Raw genomic sequence first — 20,857 nt, forward strand, 5'->3', positions numbered from 1 at the left:
TTTATTAAGAAAGCCAGCAGACCCAGAAGATGATGGACTTGTGTCCCAAAGAACCATCTTGCCAGGGTTTGGAGGATATTTTCTTCTATAAAACAAAGAGGGGGAGGTGAGGAGATAAAGTAAAAAAAAGATGTTGCAATATTTCCTAGTTACTGCCAGACTCTGAGTGGGGATGTGCTAATTTGTTCTTTCTGCAGCGAGTCATAGGTAGGCCTGGTCAGGAGGTTTCCTGTGTGCTAAGCAAAGCAATTCTGGCTTAATGCTCAGGCATGTGAGGCAGGGTTCCCAGAGATGGGCCATTATGTGTATTTTCAGTTATAGGCAACATCCATTTAGTGATTAACTTTTAGCAAAAGCAGTAGAATACAAAAGTTAGAGCCAAAGAAGCAGATACAATATGGAGTCAGATTTATTCTTCCCTGTTACAAGACCTCATGATGGGATTAGTGCCCTTATAAGAAGAGACACTGAGAACTAGTGCCCCTCCCTCCTCAATACCATGTGAGCATACTGTGAGAAGGTAGCATCTGCAAGCCAGAAAGACAGCTTTCACCAAAACTCAACCATGCCAACTCCCTGACATTGGACTTCCAGACTCCAGAACTGCAAGAAAATGAGTTTCTATTGTATAGGGCACCTAGTCACCTAGTTTATGGTACTTTTATGGCAGCCCTAACTGACTAACAACCCCCTTACCCTCTTCAGGCTCCCAAAACACACCACTTTTTGAACATGTGTCTTCTTCTTTTTCATTTTCATCATATCTTTCTGATTCCTGCTTTTTCACCCGAGTCATAGCATCTCTCTTCAATTTTTAAATGTAAACATCCCCCAGAGTAATCAATATGACCATCTTCTCTCTTTTACAGCCCTTTGACATTAAACAGTTTGAATTAAATTGATTTTAATGGCTTGCTTTGTGTGGAGGACCACAGATTCTTCCTGCTAACCAGTTCTTTGCTCCTTAATTAAATAATACAATTTTCAGATACATCACTACCTAGCTGTCCCACTAACAATTCAGGATCTGTGTATACAAAGCACAGTTCCCCATCCCTTTTCTCAAAATTAACTTCCTTCTGCTGCCTCTTTCTATTAATAGCACATCGTCCTTCCAGATGGAACCTCAAAGTCATCCTCGTCCTCAGACATAGTCAGTCACCACTGATGCCGGCTCTAATTTTGTAATTATCTCTAGCACCATCCTTTCCTGCCCTTCCCACAACTTCTTGCATCCCTCACACTCACTTACACTGGTCTTCCCCATGCCATGCCCTTCTGTTCATGACTTGTGTATTCAATTTCTCTTCATTGTCAAATGACCTCAGTGAATTCACCCATTTCTGTGAATAGTGAGATTTTTCTCTGCCCCAAAAAGGTAAATAAATAAATAAATAATAAAGTAATGAAAATGATAAAGGGGAAAAGAAAATAATCGACAAAAATAATAAAAATCAGTGGAACAGCTTAATTCAAAATGATAAAATAGAAAAGGAAAATATAGAGGAAAATCTTTTGGAAATTATTTCTTCTCAAGTTGTGTGTTATCTCCATAAGTGCATTTGTACTACACATACAGAAGATCCAGGGGAAATAACGGAAAAGTGAACTGTGTAGTAAAAACTTAATATATCTCTATCCCATCCATGTTTATACCAGATGGCTTCAAGCTGGTAGTCCTGTCTTTCAATTTCAGTATAAAATAACATACTGCAAGTCTAAAGTTGGATAAATTGTGATCTGCATTGGGTAGATAGATTAAGGCTGGAAACATACTTAACTTTCATTTAAGTGGCAAAGACAGGATAATGAGGATGGGGATTTAAAAAATATGTTTAGAGAATTTAAAAAGGACTAAAGATAGCTTCTTGAGAAAGTGCAAAAGATGATGATAAAATCATGAAAAAGAGCCTGGGGAAATGTTTTAAAAACCGTGGATGGCCAAAACCATGTTACTGGGCATATTAATATTAGTATAACATGTCCATGAATTCTAAGTCTCCAGTTGGACTAAAATAGAGCATGTTTGATAACTCTTGAATGATCAAGGATGGAACTTTAAATTACAAAGGGTAAAATTTTTATCAAAGAAGTTGCAGCAATTGTGGGGAGGGGGGTCCACAGAAGGGAGGGCTTCTCTGCATCTCTGTTGAGGAGGCGATTGAGAATGTGGGAGTGAACTCTAAACTCAAGGTCAAATTAATTGCCTCAGTTTCTGTCTGACCCCTGTACCTCAGGAGCCTTGCAGTTTGGGCCAAATCATAAGATTTATGTTCTGCCATCTGCCAATGGGAAGGCTGGCAATAAACAGTCTCTAATGTCTCTTAGAGTTTGAAACTTCTGTTATGTCAATGCCCATGTCTTCATGTTGACTTTGATGTAAGAGGTACTGAAACAAGGAAGAAATATTATTTGGGTTTTCTCTGAGCAGGGAAGTTTCTTTGAAAGCTCTGTATTTTCAGTCAGAGAGGAGAAGCCAGTAAAACAATATGGTTGTGGTTTCAGAGTTAATGGGAAAGAACTCAGCCTTCTCAGCATGTATGTTGTGAGTATCCAAATATATGTTCCTGCAGTGTCTATGTTCAGAAGCCAAAATGGCATTGCTGGTAATGATTTCTTCTGAACTAATCACCATATAAAAATTCAGAGTGAATTGAATTTGTATCTGAAATTGTGGCATTTCTTTTGCTGGCCTAATTCCAGTAGAGGCTTCAAGGATCTGTCTATGTCAGCCACAAAATACATTTCTGATTCTGTCTCAAGAATCAGAAAGAAAAGAAAAGAAAAAAGAAAAAAGGGATCAGAAAGAGCTGTACTGTTGAAAACTCAAGAAGGATCCTGACTGGTTAGCCTGTAGACTGGTTAGCCTCTAACCAATCAGAGTCTCCTTCCCCCTTGAGCTGCTGAGAAACTTCTTCTCCTGGGTCTCCTGTTGAAGCACTGAGTGAATTGTAGGAGAGGTCTTACTCAAGATGTAACTTTCTTCTGTGTAAGTGTTATTCTAATCCAGCTCTTCTTTTCACTTTCATTAGCCTTTTCCCTAGGATTTTAAAGGAAAATTTCTCAGAAAAATATTCTTTCCCAGAATTCCCACTGTGGTGCACAGGTTAAGGAGCTGGTGGTATCTTTGCTGTAGCTTGATGTTCAGTCCCCTGCCTGACACAGTAGGTTAAGGATCTGGTGTGGCGTAGGTTGTAGCTGCAGCTTGGATTCAGTCTTTGGCCCAGGAACTTTCATATGCTGCAGGTGTGGCTGAAAAAAAAAATATGTATACTTTCCCATAATGTATTCCTCTACCATAACCCTCCTTTTAAATATGTCACAAACACCCACAGTCTTTCTAGTTTTCTTCTTTGATTCCTAAAACCAGAGAGGCTTAAAGTAAAATTTTGTAAAAGGGGATCTCCTTAAGAGTTCAGGGGGAGTTCCCGTTGTATCTCAGTGGGTTAAGAACTTGACTAGTATCCTTGAGGATGTGGTCCAACCCTTGGCCTCGTTCAGTGGGTTAAGGATCTGGTGTTGCCACAAGCTGCAGTGTAGGTGGCGGATGAGGCTCAGATCTGGTGTTGCTGTGGCTGTGATGTAGGCTGCAGCTGTAGCTTCAATTCGACCCCTAGCCTCTAGCAGGTATGGCCATACATTAAAAAAAAAAAAAAAAAAAAAAAAAAAAAAAAAAAAAAAAAAAAGATGGTTAACGAATCCAACTAGGAACCATGAGGTTGCAGGTTCAATCCCTCACCTTGCACAGTGGGTTGAGGATCTGGTGTTGCCATGAGCTGTGGTATAGGTTGCAGATGTGGCTTGGATCTGGCCTTGCTGTGGCTGTGGCTGTGGCTGGTGGCTACAGCTCCAATTAGACCCCTAGCCTGGGAACCTCCATATGCCATGGGTGCAGCCCTAGAAAAGACAAAAAAGACCAAAAAAAAAAAAAAAAAGGAAAATGAAAAGAAAAGAAAAAAGAAAAGAAAGGAGCTCACTGGGATCCCGAAAGGGCCTCTAGCATCTGCCCTTCTGAAATATCTAGGTTCATTCCCTCAGTTCATAGGAACAATAATCTGACCTTCTATTTTAGCAGATAAATTTAATCCTTGTTTTCCAGATTAAATTTATTGGTAGAGGAATTGGCATAATAATCCTTATAGTATAAAAACAGCCCCCATATTTCAAAGTCAGTAGAATGTTGGCCTTATTATCAGACAGGCTCCTGGGTTTACTTCCTATTTCTGCAATGACCAAGGATGAGTTACTTAATCTGTGTTTTAGATTCTTCTGTAAAAAATACACACTCTCACTCCCCATAGGATGGTTGTGAAGATTAAACAAGATAATGTATGTCTTATGAGATCATAAAGTAAAGACAGTAATATTTTAGGCTTTGCTGCACCTTGGGGTCTCTGTGACAATTACTCAGCTCTGCCATTGCTGTTCCAAAGCAGCAGCCTTCAGCCACAGGCAAATGAATGAGTTTGTAGAACCTAAGAACTCCTGTTTTCCATCTACTCTCAGGCCTTCACTGCTGACACCAAATGTGTATTTTCCTCATCAAGCAATCCCAAGCACCATCTGGGTGTCCTACAATTTAATTCAGTTCTGAGACCCCACACCTAGAATTACTGTCTGATCACATGGATTAAGGACTCAGTCCCACAAGACTGCTCCCACCTCTGATCCTAATCACAAGTCCACAACCCTGGTCCTTCTAACCAACCAGCTATAAATGGAAGGTTCCTACGACCTCCTCCTTGGGTTCAATAATAGACTAGACTTCAGAATTCACACAGGATTCGGGAAAGCAGCTTACTTACTCTATCATCCGTGAGAATAGCCAGATAGGCGAGACACATAGGGACAGGCATAAATTAAAGGATACAGAACTTCCAAGCCCTCTCTGGGAGTACCACCCTCCTAACACCACCTTGCATTCACCAGCCCAAGAGCTTTCCACAACCCCTTAGGTTAGGGTTCTCTACGCAGGCTTCATTGTATATGCATGGTTGATTAAATCATCAGCCGTTAGTGATTAACTTACCCTCCAACCACCACCCCACAAAAATCTGGGTAGGAGGCGAAGTTCCAACCCTCTAATCCCATGTTGGTTCCCCTGGCAAGGAGGCCCCATCCCAGGCTATTCAGGAGTCTGAAGCCACCTGTTGCCTCATCAGCACATAAAAAGACCATCACCTTGGAGATCCCCAGGGTTTGGGGAGCTGTGTGCCAGGAAACAGAAAAGGGAGAGCGTGGGCAGGGACCAAATATATCTTTCTTATTATGGCACAATATGGCTGTGTTCCAGTGAAAGTTTATTTATGGACACTGAAATTTGAATTTCATACAGTGTATTTGTATCATGAAACTTTTTTTTTTAATTTTCCTTCACTTCATAATGTAAAAAATATTCTTAGCACAAGGGCTGGACAAAAATGGGCTGGATTTGACCCATGGGTCATTGTTTGCTAGCCCCTGCCTTAACGTGTCTCGAGTGCCCAGAGTCCTCCTCAGAGGTGTTTAGCTTAGCTGACCCTCCTGGTTGGCCCAATGCCAGCATCTCCTCCGCTGCCCACACCTTCACCACTGATGCATTGGTGCATTTCTGCCTATTCTCCTGGGTTTTCTCTCTGTTGTTTCCTGAGTGGCCAGGCCTACAAGTCTTGATTAATTTGTTCTTGGTTAGGGTGGATAAGGTTCCATCTCCAGCACAACTTACCAGTCTCAAGTTTTCGTGACTCTTAGTGTGTGGTCTTTTTCTCAAGGATCTTGGGAAAAGTTCCAAGGGCTGGATTAGAAGAATAGAGGGCCACTATCGTGTCTTCTTCCAGAGTCTTCCTCGCAAATATGACAGAACAGAGCCCAGATATTTTGACTTTCCTCTACCATAGAATGAATTCTGTGTTCACAAGATCACCCCTTCCTTCCCATCAAACAGAAGCCACCTTGATTATATCTTTATTGTTCAAAATGTTAATTAACATTGCAGTGGGTGTCTCACATCTCCCTCACCACCCAAACCTTTCTACAAAATAAGGAAAGTTTGAGAAGGTAAGTAGATAAAAGGGTTAACATTGAATCAACTTTGAGAATAATAGATAACTTATAAAAGCAGTGACTTGAGATAAGATCCCTTGTATAACAAACACTTAATCATGTGTCAATCTAGCATTCCAGGAAAAGAAAATCAGATGCCATGGAATTTTATTTCAGCTCAGTGGTTATGAGTTTATTATGTTTAAAATTTTTTCCACATTGGGAATAATGTGGATTTATAGAAAATAGTATGTACTCCAATGACATACAAACTGCTTGACTGATGTGAGGAGTTTGGTTTAATGAGTGGAAAAAGAAATTTAAAATCTATCGTAGTTCTTCAGTGTTTATTCTAATATTTTATTAAAGAAATTTGGCATGCAACTTATTTGTTAATAGAATTACATAAGATGAGACCAAAATAGAATCTTAGTGCTCTGGGCTGTGCTGTAAACTCTATTATTTTGTAATTCAATAAAAGAAACCCTAACTATTGGCATAGATACTACTTTCTTGGTATGCAGTCATGTTCTTCAAGTGCAGAAAGTTTTTTGTATTTGTGGGGCACCAAACACCTGCTATAAATCAGAGTTCCCTTGTCTTTGAAAAGTAATGAGAAAAAGTGTCAGAGATTTAAAACATGACCAGATCTTTCTGAGAAGATAGGATACATTTGTCAGTCATTTATTCAGTGACCTGCTGTGAGCATGAATGTCTTACAGGATGCCTTTGCATGCACATATTGTCTCTAATCCTCCATGTATCCCTGTTTCATCACCATTTTACCATTTTATGGGTAACAGAAGCTCGATGAAGTTAGAAAACTTGTTCAGTGTCTCACCCCTGCTGAGAAGTAATTTGATGGTTGGCATTTATTCATCACATCCTGTGCCAGGTGCTCTCCTAAGTGCTTTCTATTTATCGATGTTTACTTTCACAACACCTGTAAGAAATAGTTGTTGTTAGAATCCCTATTTCCAGGTGGAGATAGTTGAGGTAAAGTTAGACTCAGAATTTGACTTAAGTCACAGAGCTGGTAAATGGTAGAGGCACAAGGCAAACACACAGCCTTTTGTCCTAGAGCCTGACTCAGCTCTTTACATTCTGTCCTGGAGCCTGACTAAGCTCTGCCGTGTTGTGCTAACTACTTCAGAGAACAACTGCATTTATGCAAGCTGATCTCTCCAAGTCATGAAGTCTCTCTCATACTGTACTAATCGTCATCTGCAGAAATCAATCAATCTAATCAATCTCTCTATCCACACACACATATGTATCAGATACTTAAAAGACCATCATTACAGAACAGGACAAATAAATGCAGATGTGTGTATGCATCCGTATGAAGTCAAAGATGTGCTTCCAGGATTTCCTGTTGGGCTAAAATGCAAAAGAAGAGAACATGCAAAGGTTATGATGTCATTAGTCATTACTTTATCTTGCCACTTAATGAAATTTATCTCTCAGTCTACTTGTTTGATCATCATGGATTTGTTTTTGTTTGAAAATTCCGGCAGGGTATATTATGACCTAAGTCATAATGAAATCTGTAGAGTCTTAGAGAAAGTGATCTCATTGGGTGTCTTTCCCAGATGTTTAATTAGCCTTTTCAACTTTCTTGTAAATCAAGACATTTTTAAGAATACAGGCATTTCTGATACAACAAGATACAAGTGTTCCTAAAAAATCTTCTATACCACAAAACTATGCACTAAAAATAAAAGGACTTATGGGAAGAAAATATATTGGGGTGCAACCAATCAACACTTATGACCACTAACAAAAGCTGTAATAATCCTAACAAATATATAAGCTCAGTTAAGAAGACAGGATGAATTCTGATGAATACTACACTACTGTAATTATAGAACTGATGTAAGAGGGAAAAGGTAGCTCGTTTGGAAGGATTATAGGGAAGTTATAGGAAAGTGCAGAGCTTGCTGAGTTACAGAGACAGCACATAAAAGAAAACTGGATAGCAGGCTCTTCCAAGACAGGATGTATGTTCAAACTGAGCTGAGAGGAAGGACAGGGAGTGGATGAAGGTCTGTGTGAATGCCGATTTACATTGACATTATTCCCCCATTTATAACTGAGTACAAACCAAGTCACATTAAAGAAATGTGCGGTATTTACCTGCAAATAAAAACAAAATGGCCTTTTTTCTCCTTTTTTAATTAGCGTATAGTTGATTTACAGTGTTGTGCCAATTCCTGCTCTACAGCAAAGTGACTCAGTAATATGTATGATGGTTTGTTGAAAATAATATATTTTTAAAAGGAATGTCTGTGTGTGTATATATATACTCATATGTATGCACATACATAATCACTTTTTTAAAATATTATTTTCTATTATGGTCTATTCGAGGAGATTGGATATAGTTCCTTTTGCTGTACAGTAGGACCTTGTTGTCTACCTATTCTAAATATAATAAATAGTTTGCATCTATTAACCCCAAACTCCAAAGCCAAAATGGCTTTTTATAGAGTAAAAAGGAATTATCTTCCCCCCTTAATCTTTTTCATAATAATTAGTACATTTTTAGTAGATGTATTTTTAAATGATTAAGTGTCAGCAAGAAACCATTTGAGCAGTACAACTAGGGTGGGAATTATAAGAATAGCTGAAAAGTAATTTCATATATTTCAGAAATAAAATATTAAAAAGTTTATCTGATTTCCTCATGACCTGCATGACCTACCGTAAGTGGTAGTGATATTGAATTTAAAAAGATACTAACTGTATATATTCAGATTTCAGTGATCATCATTCTAAAGAGCTTTAAAAACATAGATATTTAGGATTTATAATCCCAAAGGTTTTGGTCCTTAATGAGTTATAAAATACTCTATAAATATTTCGTTGCAAAAAATAATCAGGAGTTCCCATCATGACAGCAGAAATGAATCCAACTAGGAAACATGAGGTTGCGGGTTCGATCCCTGGCCTTGATCAGTGGGTTAAGGATCCGGCATTGCCGTGAGCCGTGGTGTAGGTTGCAGACGCGGCTCGGATCTGGCATTGCTATGGCTCTGGCATAGGCCAACAACTATAGCTCTGATTAGACCTAGCCTGGGAACCTCCATATGCTGTGGGTGTGGCCCTGAAAAAAATGAAAGACAAAAAAAAGGAATCAAAATACGGTAATTCTGGAGTTCCCTAGTGGCCTATTGTTAAGGATCCAGCGTTGTAATTGCTGTGGCTCAGGTCACTGCTGTGGCTCAGCGGGTTAAGGACCCAACATATTGTCCCTGAGGATGTGGGCTTGATCTCTGGCCTGGGAACTTCTGCATGCCACCAGTGGCCAAAAAAGATAATTCTTAGAATTAAAACTCCCTACTAAAACCTTTCTATTGCTTCAAAGTTTTCACTGAATTGTCCCCTAAACCCAATGAGAAAAGTATGAATCACATCTTTTCTTTAAGAAAGAATTAATGGGGTTCCCAATGTGGTGCAGTGGGTTTGTGGCTCAGGTCACTGCTGAGGTACAGGTTTGATCCCTGACCTGGGAACTTCCATATGCCATGGGTGCTGTCAAAAAAAAAAAAAAAAGAATTAATGTAGTGTATTAAACACAATTTTTGTCCAGTACTGTAGCTTTAGTGAGGCAGCTGTTATTAGGAGGGTTTCCTGGTATTCCTAGAGCTGGGTGGCCGTGGCCTTCAGAGCTGACCTCTTTGTTTGGGGAGGGTGATCAGTACAGGGTCAGTATGGGATCTTAAGGTAAGCACTCTCCACTCTTGATGAGAGCTGGGGACTGATGTGCACCAGTGGTCTTTTGGGAAGATGAATGCTCCAGTCTATAATCTAAATCAGACTTAGCTCTCCTGTATCTGAGCTTTAGAAGAGGGAAGAATTGCTTCCCCAAAGGAGGTTTCACTAGGAGGATTGACGTTTTCCAGCTTCCACAAGGTGTTATGTAATATTGAAAACCCCACATCTGGGCTTAGTTATGACTGGATAACCAAAGTCCTGGGAAATGTACTGTGGGCTATTTTGGTTGTCTTCCATGTCCCTAGTGTGTTCTCTTGTCTCTTAAGAAGGAGAGTCTGGGGCCATGTGAGGCCCTTTCCTTCAGCCTCACGTCCTCATATAGTGAAAGCCTGCAGATTCTCTCTCTGAGATGCTTCGGGGATTGATCCACTTTTTATCCTCAGGGTCACTTTTATTTTATTTTATTTTTTTATGGCCACACCTACAGCATATACAAGTTCCCGGGCTAGGGGTTGAACTGGAGCTACAGCTCAGGCTTATGCCACAGCTACAGCAATTCCAGATCTGAGCCATATCTGTGACCCAGCTTGTGGCAATGCTGGATCCTTAACTCACTGAGGCCAGGGATTAAAACCCTCATCCTTAGGAACGCTATGTCAGGTTCTTAACCCTCTGAGCCACAATGGGACCTCCAGGATCACTGTTTAATTCCAACCCAGATCAGCCTCCTGTCCCTCTCTGACCCATCTCTCATTATGCCTTCCAAATCATCTTTCAAAAATGCAATCACATTCTCACTTCTTAGTCATTTAGTTGATTGGCTTCAAAGATCGTTTTAGCTTATTTAGCATGTTTTACAGAACCCTTCTGTCTGTAACATCCTGACCTCAGCCTGTCTCACCTCTGCTACCTTTCTCTGGCTCTCCCTGACCACACCCTGCAGCCAGGCGGGGGTTATTTCAGTTCCTAGAACGTGACTGGGTCTGTCCTGGCCTCCAAGCATGCTGCATGCCTCTTGTTCTCCAAGATCACTCTTCACCAGGCTCCCAGTCATTGTTCAGCTTGGATGTTTCTTCCTCCTGGGACTAGGTTTAGATCCTTGATATGCATACCTGGAGCACTCTGGATAGTATGTCACACTTGGAACTATCATGTCAGAAGTTGTTTTCTTGCTGGATGGTAAGCTTTACACGATCCTTTATGCATTTCTGCCCTTGTGTCTGGAAGAATGTCATACAAGTAGTAGTACATCCATAGATCATTGTGAGTTAACAAGTGGAGGGATGACTGAATGAAGCAGGAAGCAATCCAGGGTATCAGAGAATCTAGGGGAGTGGAGGTTATGAAAAGAAAAATGCAAACGGCATGGGGAAGTCAGGTGTGTTAAGAGACTGAACTTTCAAGAGCTCATGGTTGAATTCAGCCAGGAGGTTTGGGTGACACATTGGAACCAAAAGCCAGGGCCTTGTAGGTGTAGGAATAACTATTGTCTAAGGGAGTGAACGCAGAACATGGGGCCTGTGACTAGGAGGAGTTGCAGAGCCCAGTGAAGCTGAGAGGAGTGACAGATGAAGGAGTGTGACCTTTGCCCACATTTTTCCTCCACTCTGGTGATGGAGAGACTTCATGTTCTCACCAGTTTTCCTCCTACTTTGTCCTGCTTTCCCAAAAGGGGGAAGTGTGACGAACATTTCTTACTGCCAAGGGAAAAGAAACACATTTTAAAGGGCTGACGTATGAAGTTTGTTGTTTTTTTTTTTTAATTTTTTTATTGTTATTTCCCCAATGCAATTTTTTTTCTACTGTACAGCGTGGTGACTCAGTTATACATACATGTATACATTCTTTTTTCTCACATTATCATGCTCCATTTAATGTTTTTTTCACTTTTGAGGAATGAAAATGTTTGATTTTCAGACTACCTGAAAATGAAACTGTCTTCTTGACATTTGTTTATGAAAATGGTTGCTCTGTTTTGGGCTGGAATATACACACTTTATCCTACAGTGTGTTCTGAAATTCTCTTTTCTTTCAGCTGCTCTTCAAAATCTGGACTTGGGATTTTAATTGGAAAACACAGTTCTTTGAATCACAGATTTCAGCATGGATGGGTGCTAGATCTGGTGTATAAACAGCTGGTGTAAAATAGCTTTCTCTGTTAGAGAGTACCTCAGGGTGCGTGTTGCCTCAGGATTTTTTTACATGTGGGAAACAAGGATTTTGTGCCTAATTCTTTCTTAGTGTTCATTACCTGAATAGCAGTGCATCCTGGTTATTAATATGAGGCGGGTGGATGAATCCTTATTCTCACCATTGAGGAGTTAATCGCTTACCAGTAAAAGGGAGAGAGCATTCAGTATATTTGGAGGCTGTTTAATCATCAACCTTGGGGATGACAAATACCTCCCGAGTTTCTGAGAATATAAAGCCTACTGCCTGCCAAGGCTTTGTCACCAAATTTATCACTTTAATTAATTTGTTTTTTCCTTACTACCATTTCTCCACTCAGCCCTGTACTGGATTCAGGAACTGACCAAACCATTTCTGAAGTTACTGCTAATGTTACACCTAAAAATCATCACTCATTCAGTTGAAGGACGTATTCTGTCTTCCTGGCAGGCAAACCCATGACAAATGCAAGTTTCCAAGGTATCGGCACTGGGTGCATCTGTTCATAGTGTAATTTCATCAGCTGAACAGATGAAGACTGCTAATTAGTTTGTTTATACATATGTGATTTAATGAGACTAAACACTTAACTGATCTTGAAGTAAGCACAACTTGTTTCCTGTTGCTGTTTTTACTTTAATTAAAAAAAAATGGTAGGCACATTTTCTGGAAATTCAAGCACTGTGCAATCTAAAAGAAGAAAGAATTTCAGGGAAGATTGACTGGCAAGTTGTATCTATCCTGCTCTAGGGAGATTCAAGAGGAAGATGTAAATTGAAATATTGGGTTTGGGAACAAGGGTTGAAATTCAATTTAAATGAGAAGATTAAACATCATGGAAGAATTTTCATAAGCTACATTATGCCAATCTTCTAAGTTCAAGGCTAAAATTATAATATGTATGGAGTTCACTTTGTGGCTTAGTGGGTTAAGAACCTGACATAGTGTCCGTGAGGATGTAGGTTCAATCCCTGGACTTGTTCAGTGGGTTAAGGATCTGGCATTGCCACAAGCCGCATAATAGTCTGTGGCCCCAATCTGATTTTGCCATGGCTGCTCGCATCTGCAGCTCTGATTCAATCTCTAGCCTGGGAATTTCCATATGCCTCAGGTACAGCCCTAAAAAAAAAAATATATATATATATATATATATGTGTGTGTGTGTGTGTGTGTGTGTGTGTATTATTAATTGACCTGTGATTATATCAGAATAGTTTATTTTAGGAAAAAGTTCCAGGCCTTCATCAACTCCAACATATAAACTTCTATTTTTGTAATGCTTTCCTTTTTTTTGGAGTGCCCTCTTTCCTAGTTATTATATTTTTATGTCACTGAAATCATGGCATTTAATTAATATAGTTCTTAAAATTTATATAAAATAACAGTACTATTGTTTTTATAAATATTTACTTAATATTATCTAATGTGCTTTCCTTGATTACTTTCAAGTTGTACAGACCTGAATGCACAGAGAGAGGCTCTGTATTTGGGGATGAGGTGGGTAGAGGAGATCAAGAAGTAACTCCCACAACAATTGTTGAAATTATATTTGGATTAAAATGCTTCCTTTAATTTGCTCTGCTTTTTACAAACTGGAGTCAGCACACCATGGCCTGTGGGCCCAATTCAGGCAGTTTTTTTGTGAACACGTCCATGGCTGTTCCTTTGTGTGTCAGCCGTGGCTGCTTTCCTGCTGCAGTGGCAGAGCCGAGTCTTGGACTGCAAAGCTGGTGTGACCTACACTCTGGTCCTTTACAGGAGGGTTTCCTGACCACGGATCTAAGCCATGGATGAGGACAGAGATTCATAAATAGTAGTAGTTATGTTGAGAGACATCACGACTAAGAAACAGACATTGGTAGAATTGAATCTTAACTGAATCCTGGTTGAGAGCCTTGGATTTCTAGGTCTTTCGGAATCCAAGTAACCATTCCTCCATCACCACATTACCTCTGGACTGGTCAGTAGTCTGCTGCAAGAGACAGCATCGTATTCTATCCTGGCAGAATATGTGTTTTGCTCATGAGTGCATAGAATCTTCCTTAGTACCTTCCTAAAGATTCATAAATTACTTGTGATCACAGATTTGGGGTTTGACATTAAGTCAAAGAGGGTCTTGGCATCCATCATCTTCCCCAAACCTGATAACCAGGAACTTCCCAGGGGCTGTCAGAGGCAAATTTAGCTTCCTTGTTTGTCCCAGTTTGATGAATTGACCATTGTTCTAAACTTATTAGTAATTGATCTGGAATAAATTACAGTCTGTTACCTTTATGTGGTAGGAGCATATTGAGAGTATTGAGGTGCATAGAGAAGAAAAAAGACATAATTGAACTCCGACTCCAAAGACTGAAATACAAGTCTTTATCCTAAGTGATTCAAGTGCCACCAGCCAATGAGCAGGAGAGTTATATGTTCTTGCTCACTTTCTTTTTTTTTTTTCTTTTCTTTTTTTTCTTTCTTTTTTTTTTTTCTTTTTTTTTTTGTCTTTTATCTTTTTAAGGCCACACCTGAGGCATGTGGAGGTTCCCAGGCCAGGGGTCTAATCAGAGCTACAGCTGCCAGCCTGTGCCACAACCACAGCAACGCCAGATCCGAGCTGCATCTGTGACCTGCACCACAGCTCATGGCGATACCGGATCCTTAACCCACTGAGCAAAGCCAGGGATCGAACCTATAACCTCATGGTTCCTAGTTGGATTTGTTTCCACTGCACCATGACGGGAACTCCTGCTTTCTAATATAAACTTAACCATATCTTTAAGAAAAAACTAATCCTAGTGTATAAGCTGAGCCTGATGATTTAGAAACTAGTCTAACTAGCTTATATGAGTTTGGGTTAATAGAAGCACATTGGCTGTGATTCATATGTGATTCAGATGGATTCAAACCCTAGTTCTGTCACTTTCTAGCATTTCAAAGGAAAGAAAATGACCTAAACTTTGAGCCTATTAGAGATAATAATACCTATTTCAAAAGGTTGCTATGAGCCTTAAATGTAAACACAGAGCTTAAAGCACTATACCAGGCACTTGCTAGGGGATAAGTAAATGTGGGTTCTTTCTCCCCCTTTTTTCTATGCTTTTTTATTTTACCAGTATGGAAAAAGTTGGTGGATGCCGTTAATTAAGATGATTGTATTGGTGATAGGCTGGAGTTGTTACAACCACCACTGAAAGTAACTAATGAGATAGGGGCTGTGAACTGTGAGGGAATCACAACATCAACAAAAACAAAAGTACCAGGAAAGGTGAGCCAGAACGGCCAGGCATGTGACTTTAGGAGACCTCTAGGAAGGGGGGCCTTCCTGGTCTCCTCCAGGGTTGTCTGAGTTCTGATGACATCTTCTTAGGAATCAGATGGCATTTTCTTAGAAATATATATTATGTATACATATATACATACATATGTACATACACATATGTATGTTTTTTCTTTCAGTATGTTTAGGAGACATTATTTGGGCTATTCTGATTGTTCAGAAAAGACAAAGATTCTGAGGAGAAAGGAGTAATGATAGCAGTGATATGACATAGGCTGAAACTGGCTTCTATCATAAGACCATAGTGTTCCACTTTTGTGGAATCAAATTAGACCAAATGGGGTAAAAAAGAAAAAAAAAGTGGGAATCAGTAGTTTGTGCTAAAATCATTTTGAAGAAAATCAGACATTCCATTTGAAAACTATTAAAATACTCAAAGTAAGTATCTCACTAGTATTCTAGAATACATATATTAAATAAAGATCTTTACTAAAGGCCCCGTGCAGCATTTTTTCCCTTTTTAAATTTAATTTTTTTATTAGAGTTTAGTTGATTTATAATGTTGTGTCAGTCTCTGTTGCACAGCGTAGTGATCCAGTCACACATATACACAGATTCCTTTTCTCATACTGTCTTCCATCATGTTCTGTCCCAAGAGATTGATTGGACATATTTCCCTGTGCTGTACAGCAGGGTCTCATTGCTTACCCATTCTAAATGTAATAGTTTGCATTGGGCATTTACAACAGAATTTTTTTTTTTTTTTTTTTTTGTCTTTTGTCTTTTTGTTGTTGTTGTTGTTGTTGTTGCTATTTCTTGGGCCGCTCCCGCGGCATATGGAGGTTCCCAGGCTAGGGGTTGAATCGGAGCTATAGCCACCGGCCTACGCCAGAGCCACAGCAACGTGAGAATTTTTTTTTTAACTTGAAAATGACATAGGACTCTATGGCCTTGGCTTTTTCACACCTGTCTTTTTCTGTTTTCATAGGCGGACAGAGTCACTCCTCTTTCTGTTCTGACTTTCCACTGCCTCTGGATGCCCCAGTCACAGTGCCCCTGATCCCATAGTAGTTTCTGTCCGTCCGTCCCTGTACGAAGAACAGCCCCTGGGAGGCGATCACCATGTTCTGTGCGAAGCTGAAGGACCTGCATATCACAGGGGACTGCCCCTTCTCCCTCCTGGCCCCGGGGCAGGTCCCTCAAGAGCCAGCGGAGGAGGTAGCAGGGAGCTCCCAGACCACAGCCCTGCCTCTGGGTCAGAGTGTCCCGGAGAAGAACCCACGAGGACGTCTTCCTCAGAGGAAGACCAGCCGCAGCCGGGTCTATCTTCACACTTTGGCAGAGAGTATTTGCAAACTGATTTTCCCAGAGGTAAGTGCCTGCCCTTTCACGATTGTACTGATATTTTGAAAATGGTGGAAGAATATTTTCTTAAGGAACATGTGAACACTTGCTTTCTCACTTTCCAGGCTATAGTAGATATATAATATTTTCTGGAAACATTTAAAAACATGTTATTTTCTTTTTGGCTGCACCCGCATCATTAGGAAATGAGGGATCAAACATGTGCTGCAGCAGCCACCCAAACTCCTGGGGTGATGACGCTGGATCCTTAACCCACTCCTAAGTCCTCAGGGAACTCCATAAAAACATTCTTTAAAGCAATCATATTCTTTAATTGTGTTGAATCTTAAAATGCTTAAGATCTTGCATTCTTTCCCAAAGCATCCTGAAGTCTGATGAGCTTTATGACTTTATGACTTAACCCCTCTTAGTCTTGGCATCCTTACCTGCAAAATGGGAAAAAAAAAAAAAATCGCAACACCTACGCCCTAGAGCTTGAACATGCATTCAGTGAAATAATTTGTAGTTGTAGCCAATTTTAAGTACCCCTTCGCTGTTGGCTAATTTTTTTTAGAACTAAATTCCTTGAAGAGTAACTATTTTCTGCTGGGTTTTCCTCTTCTAATTCCAAATAACATCATATATTCCCTGCCAATTTGTTAAGGTGGGAAATCCCCCCTTGTCCTGCTGGCTTTGAATCTGACATCTCCGCTCACACCAGGCTTGAGCTGTTTCCCAGGTACAGGGTCATGGGCCAGTGCTTGCCCATGACACCCACATGTGGTGAGCTGGGTCACGTCTGGAGAAAGTTCTGCCAGCAGCACATCCTAATGTCCTTTGGAGATCTGGAGCACCACCTTTACAAGAACTCTGGAAAGGCAAATCCTGTATGATCTCACGTATATGTGGAATCTTAAAACAAAAAAATCAGAGAAAAAAGCAGGAGTTCCCACGTGGCTCATAGGTTAAGCATCCAGCATTGTCACTGCAGTGGCCCAGGAACTTCCGCATGCCATGGGTGGAGAAGGAAAGAAGGAATGAAGGGAGAGAGACATGAGTGAGAGAAAGAAAGAGAGAAAGAAAGAAAGGAAGGAAGGAAGGAGGAAGGAGAGGAAGAAGGAAAGGAAGAAGGAAAGGAAAGAAGGAAGAACAATAGATAATTGAATTTCTGTTGTGACTCAGTGGGTTAAGAAACTGTCATAGTGTCCATGTGGATGCAGCTTTGATCCTTGGCCTTGCTCAGTGCATTAAGTATCTGGTGTTGCCACAAGCTATGATGTAGGTCATGGAGGTGGCTCGGATCTGGTGTTGCTGTGGCTGTGGTGTAGGCCTGCAGCTGCAGTTCAGATTCGGCCCCTAGCTCAGGAACTTACATATGTCACAGATGCAGCCATAAAAAGAAGAAAAGAAAAGGGAAAGGAAAAGAAAAAGATGTCATGCTTGTGGCTCCTACAGGAAGAGGGTGTGGGAAGGGAATTCAAGGTGAAGAAGGTAGTCAAGAGTGATCAGAAGGTACAAACTTGCAGGTCTACAGTAAAGGAGCACTAGGGGTGTAATATACAACATGATGATTGCAACCAACACTGCTCTATGATGTGGAGGAAAATGTTAAGTAAATCCTATGAGTCCTCATCACAAGAAGACATTTTTTTTTCTTTTTCCTTTTTTCCTTTTATCGTATCAGATGTTAGCTAAACCTATCATGTAAATTATATGTAAATCAAACCATCATGTTATACCCTGTAAACTTTTTTTCTTTTATAGTATCTAAAGACAGATGTTAGCTAAACTTATCATGGTAGTTATATGTAAATCAAACCATCATGCTATACCCTGTAAACTTTTTTCTTTTTCAAAATTATGGTGGTTTTTTTTTTTTTTTTTTTTTTTTGTCTTTTGCCTTTTGTCTTTTTAGGGCCACACCTGCAGCATATGGAGGTTCCCAGGCTAGGGGTCTAATTGGAGCTGTTGCTGCCGGCCTAAACCACAGCCACAGCAACGCCAGATCTGAGCCACATCTGCAACCTACAGCACAGCTCATGGCAATGCCGGATCCTTAACCCACTGAGTGAGGCCAGGGATCGAACCTTCAACCCCATGATTCATAGTGAGATTTGTTTCTGCTGCACCATGACAGGAACTCCTAAAATTATGTTTGATTTACAATGTTCTGTCAATTTCTGCTGTACAGAAAAGTAACCTAGTCATAAACACACACACACACACTCTTTTTCTCCTACTGTCTTCCCTCATGTTCTATCCCAGGAAATTGGATATACTTCCCTGTGCTGTACAGTAGGACCTCATTGTTTATCCATTCTAAATGGAATGGTTGAGTCCACTAACCTCAGTCTGTCCCACTCCCTCCCTTGTAAACTTATACTGTGATGTATGTCAACTTTCTCCCAATAAAAGTGGAAAAAAAAAGGGGAAAAAGAGAACTCTGGGAAGAGAGCATAAACCTAATTCAGTCAAATATCTTTGGAATAGACATAGCAGGTGGGGAGCTCCTCTCCCCGTGCGGCTAAAATAAAAAAGCCAGTGAAAATGTTCATGGTGTGTCTTCCTTTGTCAGTATTCACAGTTTCATATAAAGTCACTTAATCTAAGAGATGGGGCATTGATAGAATCAGACTCCAGCTGTTATAATTCACTGATGATTTTTAACTGTCCCAACGCCAGCCCTCTCCCTGGTGTGATGCACTGAAGAACCAGGGAGTGGAAGGAACATTAGAGGTAATCTTGTTTCACTCTCAAGAAGGACTAGAGAGGTTAGTGACTTGACCAAAGTCACAGAGCTTTTGAAGGACAGGGTGGTTAGTGTGTCAACAATAAAGGCTCAAGTGAGGAAAAAAGAGGCTTGAATTGAAACTTGAAGGGTTGGTAACTTAGAAATAGCAGGTGAGGGACTTTAATGCAAATATATTAGCACCCAGTAGTACTTTGGTTAATGGGTTTTGAGATGGAACTATTTAATTATTCTCTTCCTACTCTAGTCACTCACCAGCCAGCTTTGCTGGCATGAGGGATGCAGCTCTTCTCAGGCCATGAGTTGGCATCCCAGTCTGGGAAGCAGATGGTCCTCTCATTTCCAAGGGCAGAGCAAGGTGCACAGGATGAACAGATGGTGGGGATGGGGAAGCTGGAGAGCACCCAGGCTTTCCCTGAGTCCTGTCATTACCATGGTGGCTTCGTCATGCGGTTTGATAAATGTTGGGTGCCTACAATACAAGTTGTACACATGTCGGAATCTCTTTAAAAAAATTATGAATACCGGAATTTTTCCCCTTTTTTCTTTTATTTATAACCCATGTTGTTTGTTGGTGAATTCACAGGGATAATCGTTAAGATTTGCAGTGCCACATGGTAGGGAAGGCGAGGCTATGGGAATTTTGGGAGGTGGAAGGGGTATAGTTGATGGATGAGGACTCTTTCCCACGGCTGAGGCCATTTACACTAGAACAGTAAATATCCCAGTGCTGGATACATTTGGGCAGTGGAATGACATCTCTAGCAACATAGATTACTTCATCAGCAGTCCATACATCTGTGTCTTTGATTAAATAGGGCTTTTTCTTTTTTAACTGAATCTTTTTAAGTGGTCATATTTCATTCTTCACCTACTGTTCATTAACTCAAAGGAAGAGACTCCAAATAGAATTTTATGACATCGTCATTCTTTTTTTTTTTTTCTTTTTCTTTTTTTCTTTTTTGGCTGCCTTGCGGCTCGTGGTGTTCCTGGGCCAGGGATAAGATCTAAGCTGCAGTTGTGACCTATGCTGCAGCTGCACCAACATCAGATCCTTTACCCCGCTGTGCCATGCTGGGGGATTGAACCTGCATCCTGGCACTGCAGAGACACTGCCAATCCATTGTGCCACAGTGGGAATTCCCATAGTTCTTATTTTAGATAATCAGACTTAACTCCCCAGTTATGTTTTATGGGGCCCAAGTATTATTCATTATTTTTAGCAAATATGGAGTGGGAGATGTCATTACAGTGTCATGGAATAGTAGGTTACAGAGGCCTTTTTGCTCATCTAATGCCAACTTTTCATTGTTTTGAGGCACTTAAAAGGCCACTTGCTTTGAGTAAGAGATAACTGGAGTGCTGCAAAGGTCTCTGCAGCTCATTGATAACCCATCACTCTTTTTGTTATAATGTTAGCTCATTTTTCATGGATTCTCTCCAATAATCCTGTAAGCTCCTCAGGCACAGTGTCCTTAAAGAAATCACAGTATGATATTAGCCACAGTAGCAAATCAGAACCCACTTACTGAATTGAATGGAGTCAGATATGCTTCTATAGAGGAGATTATCCCAAATCAGACCTTGTGACACTA

The 20,857-nt window shown here is 40.4% G+C and overlaps 1 protein-coding gene across 6 annotated transcripts in view; it reads left to right on the plus strand.

The window, feature by feature from the left end:
* Positions 1-20,857, plus strand: part of GUCY1A3 (guanylate cyclase 1 soluble subunit alpha) — a 71,980-nt gene that overhangs the window by 17,041 nt on the left and 34,082 nt on the right. For 5 of the 6 annotated variants that reach the window (XM_021100507.1, XM_021100510.1, NM_001018033.1 and 2 more), the window contains exon 2: positions 16,158-16,540. In XM_021100507.1, coding sequence (XP_020956166.1) covers positions 16,292-16,540 — 249 coding nt within the window. In that variant the 5' untranslated portion in view covers positions 16,158-16,291. Of the gene's footprint in view, positions 1-16,152; positions 16,541-20,857 lie in introns of those variants that run through there. The other variant, XM_021100511.1, reaches the window with a different exon arrangement.

Source organism: Sus scrofa, chromosome 8 (assembly GCF_000003025.6).
Source record: "Sus scrofa isolate TJ Tabasco breed Duroc chromosome 8, Sscrofa11.1, whole genome shotgun sequence".
NCBI classification, from domain to species: domain Eukaryota; kingdom Metazoa; phylum Chordata; class Mammalia; order Artiodactyla; family Suidae; genus Sus; species Sus scrofa.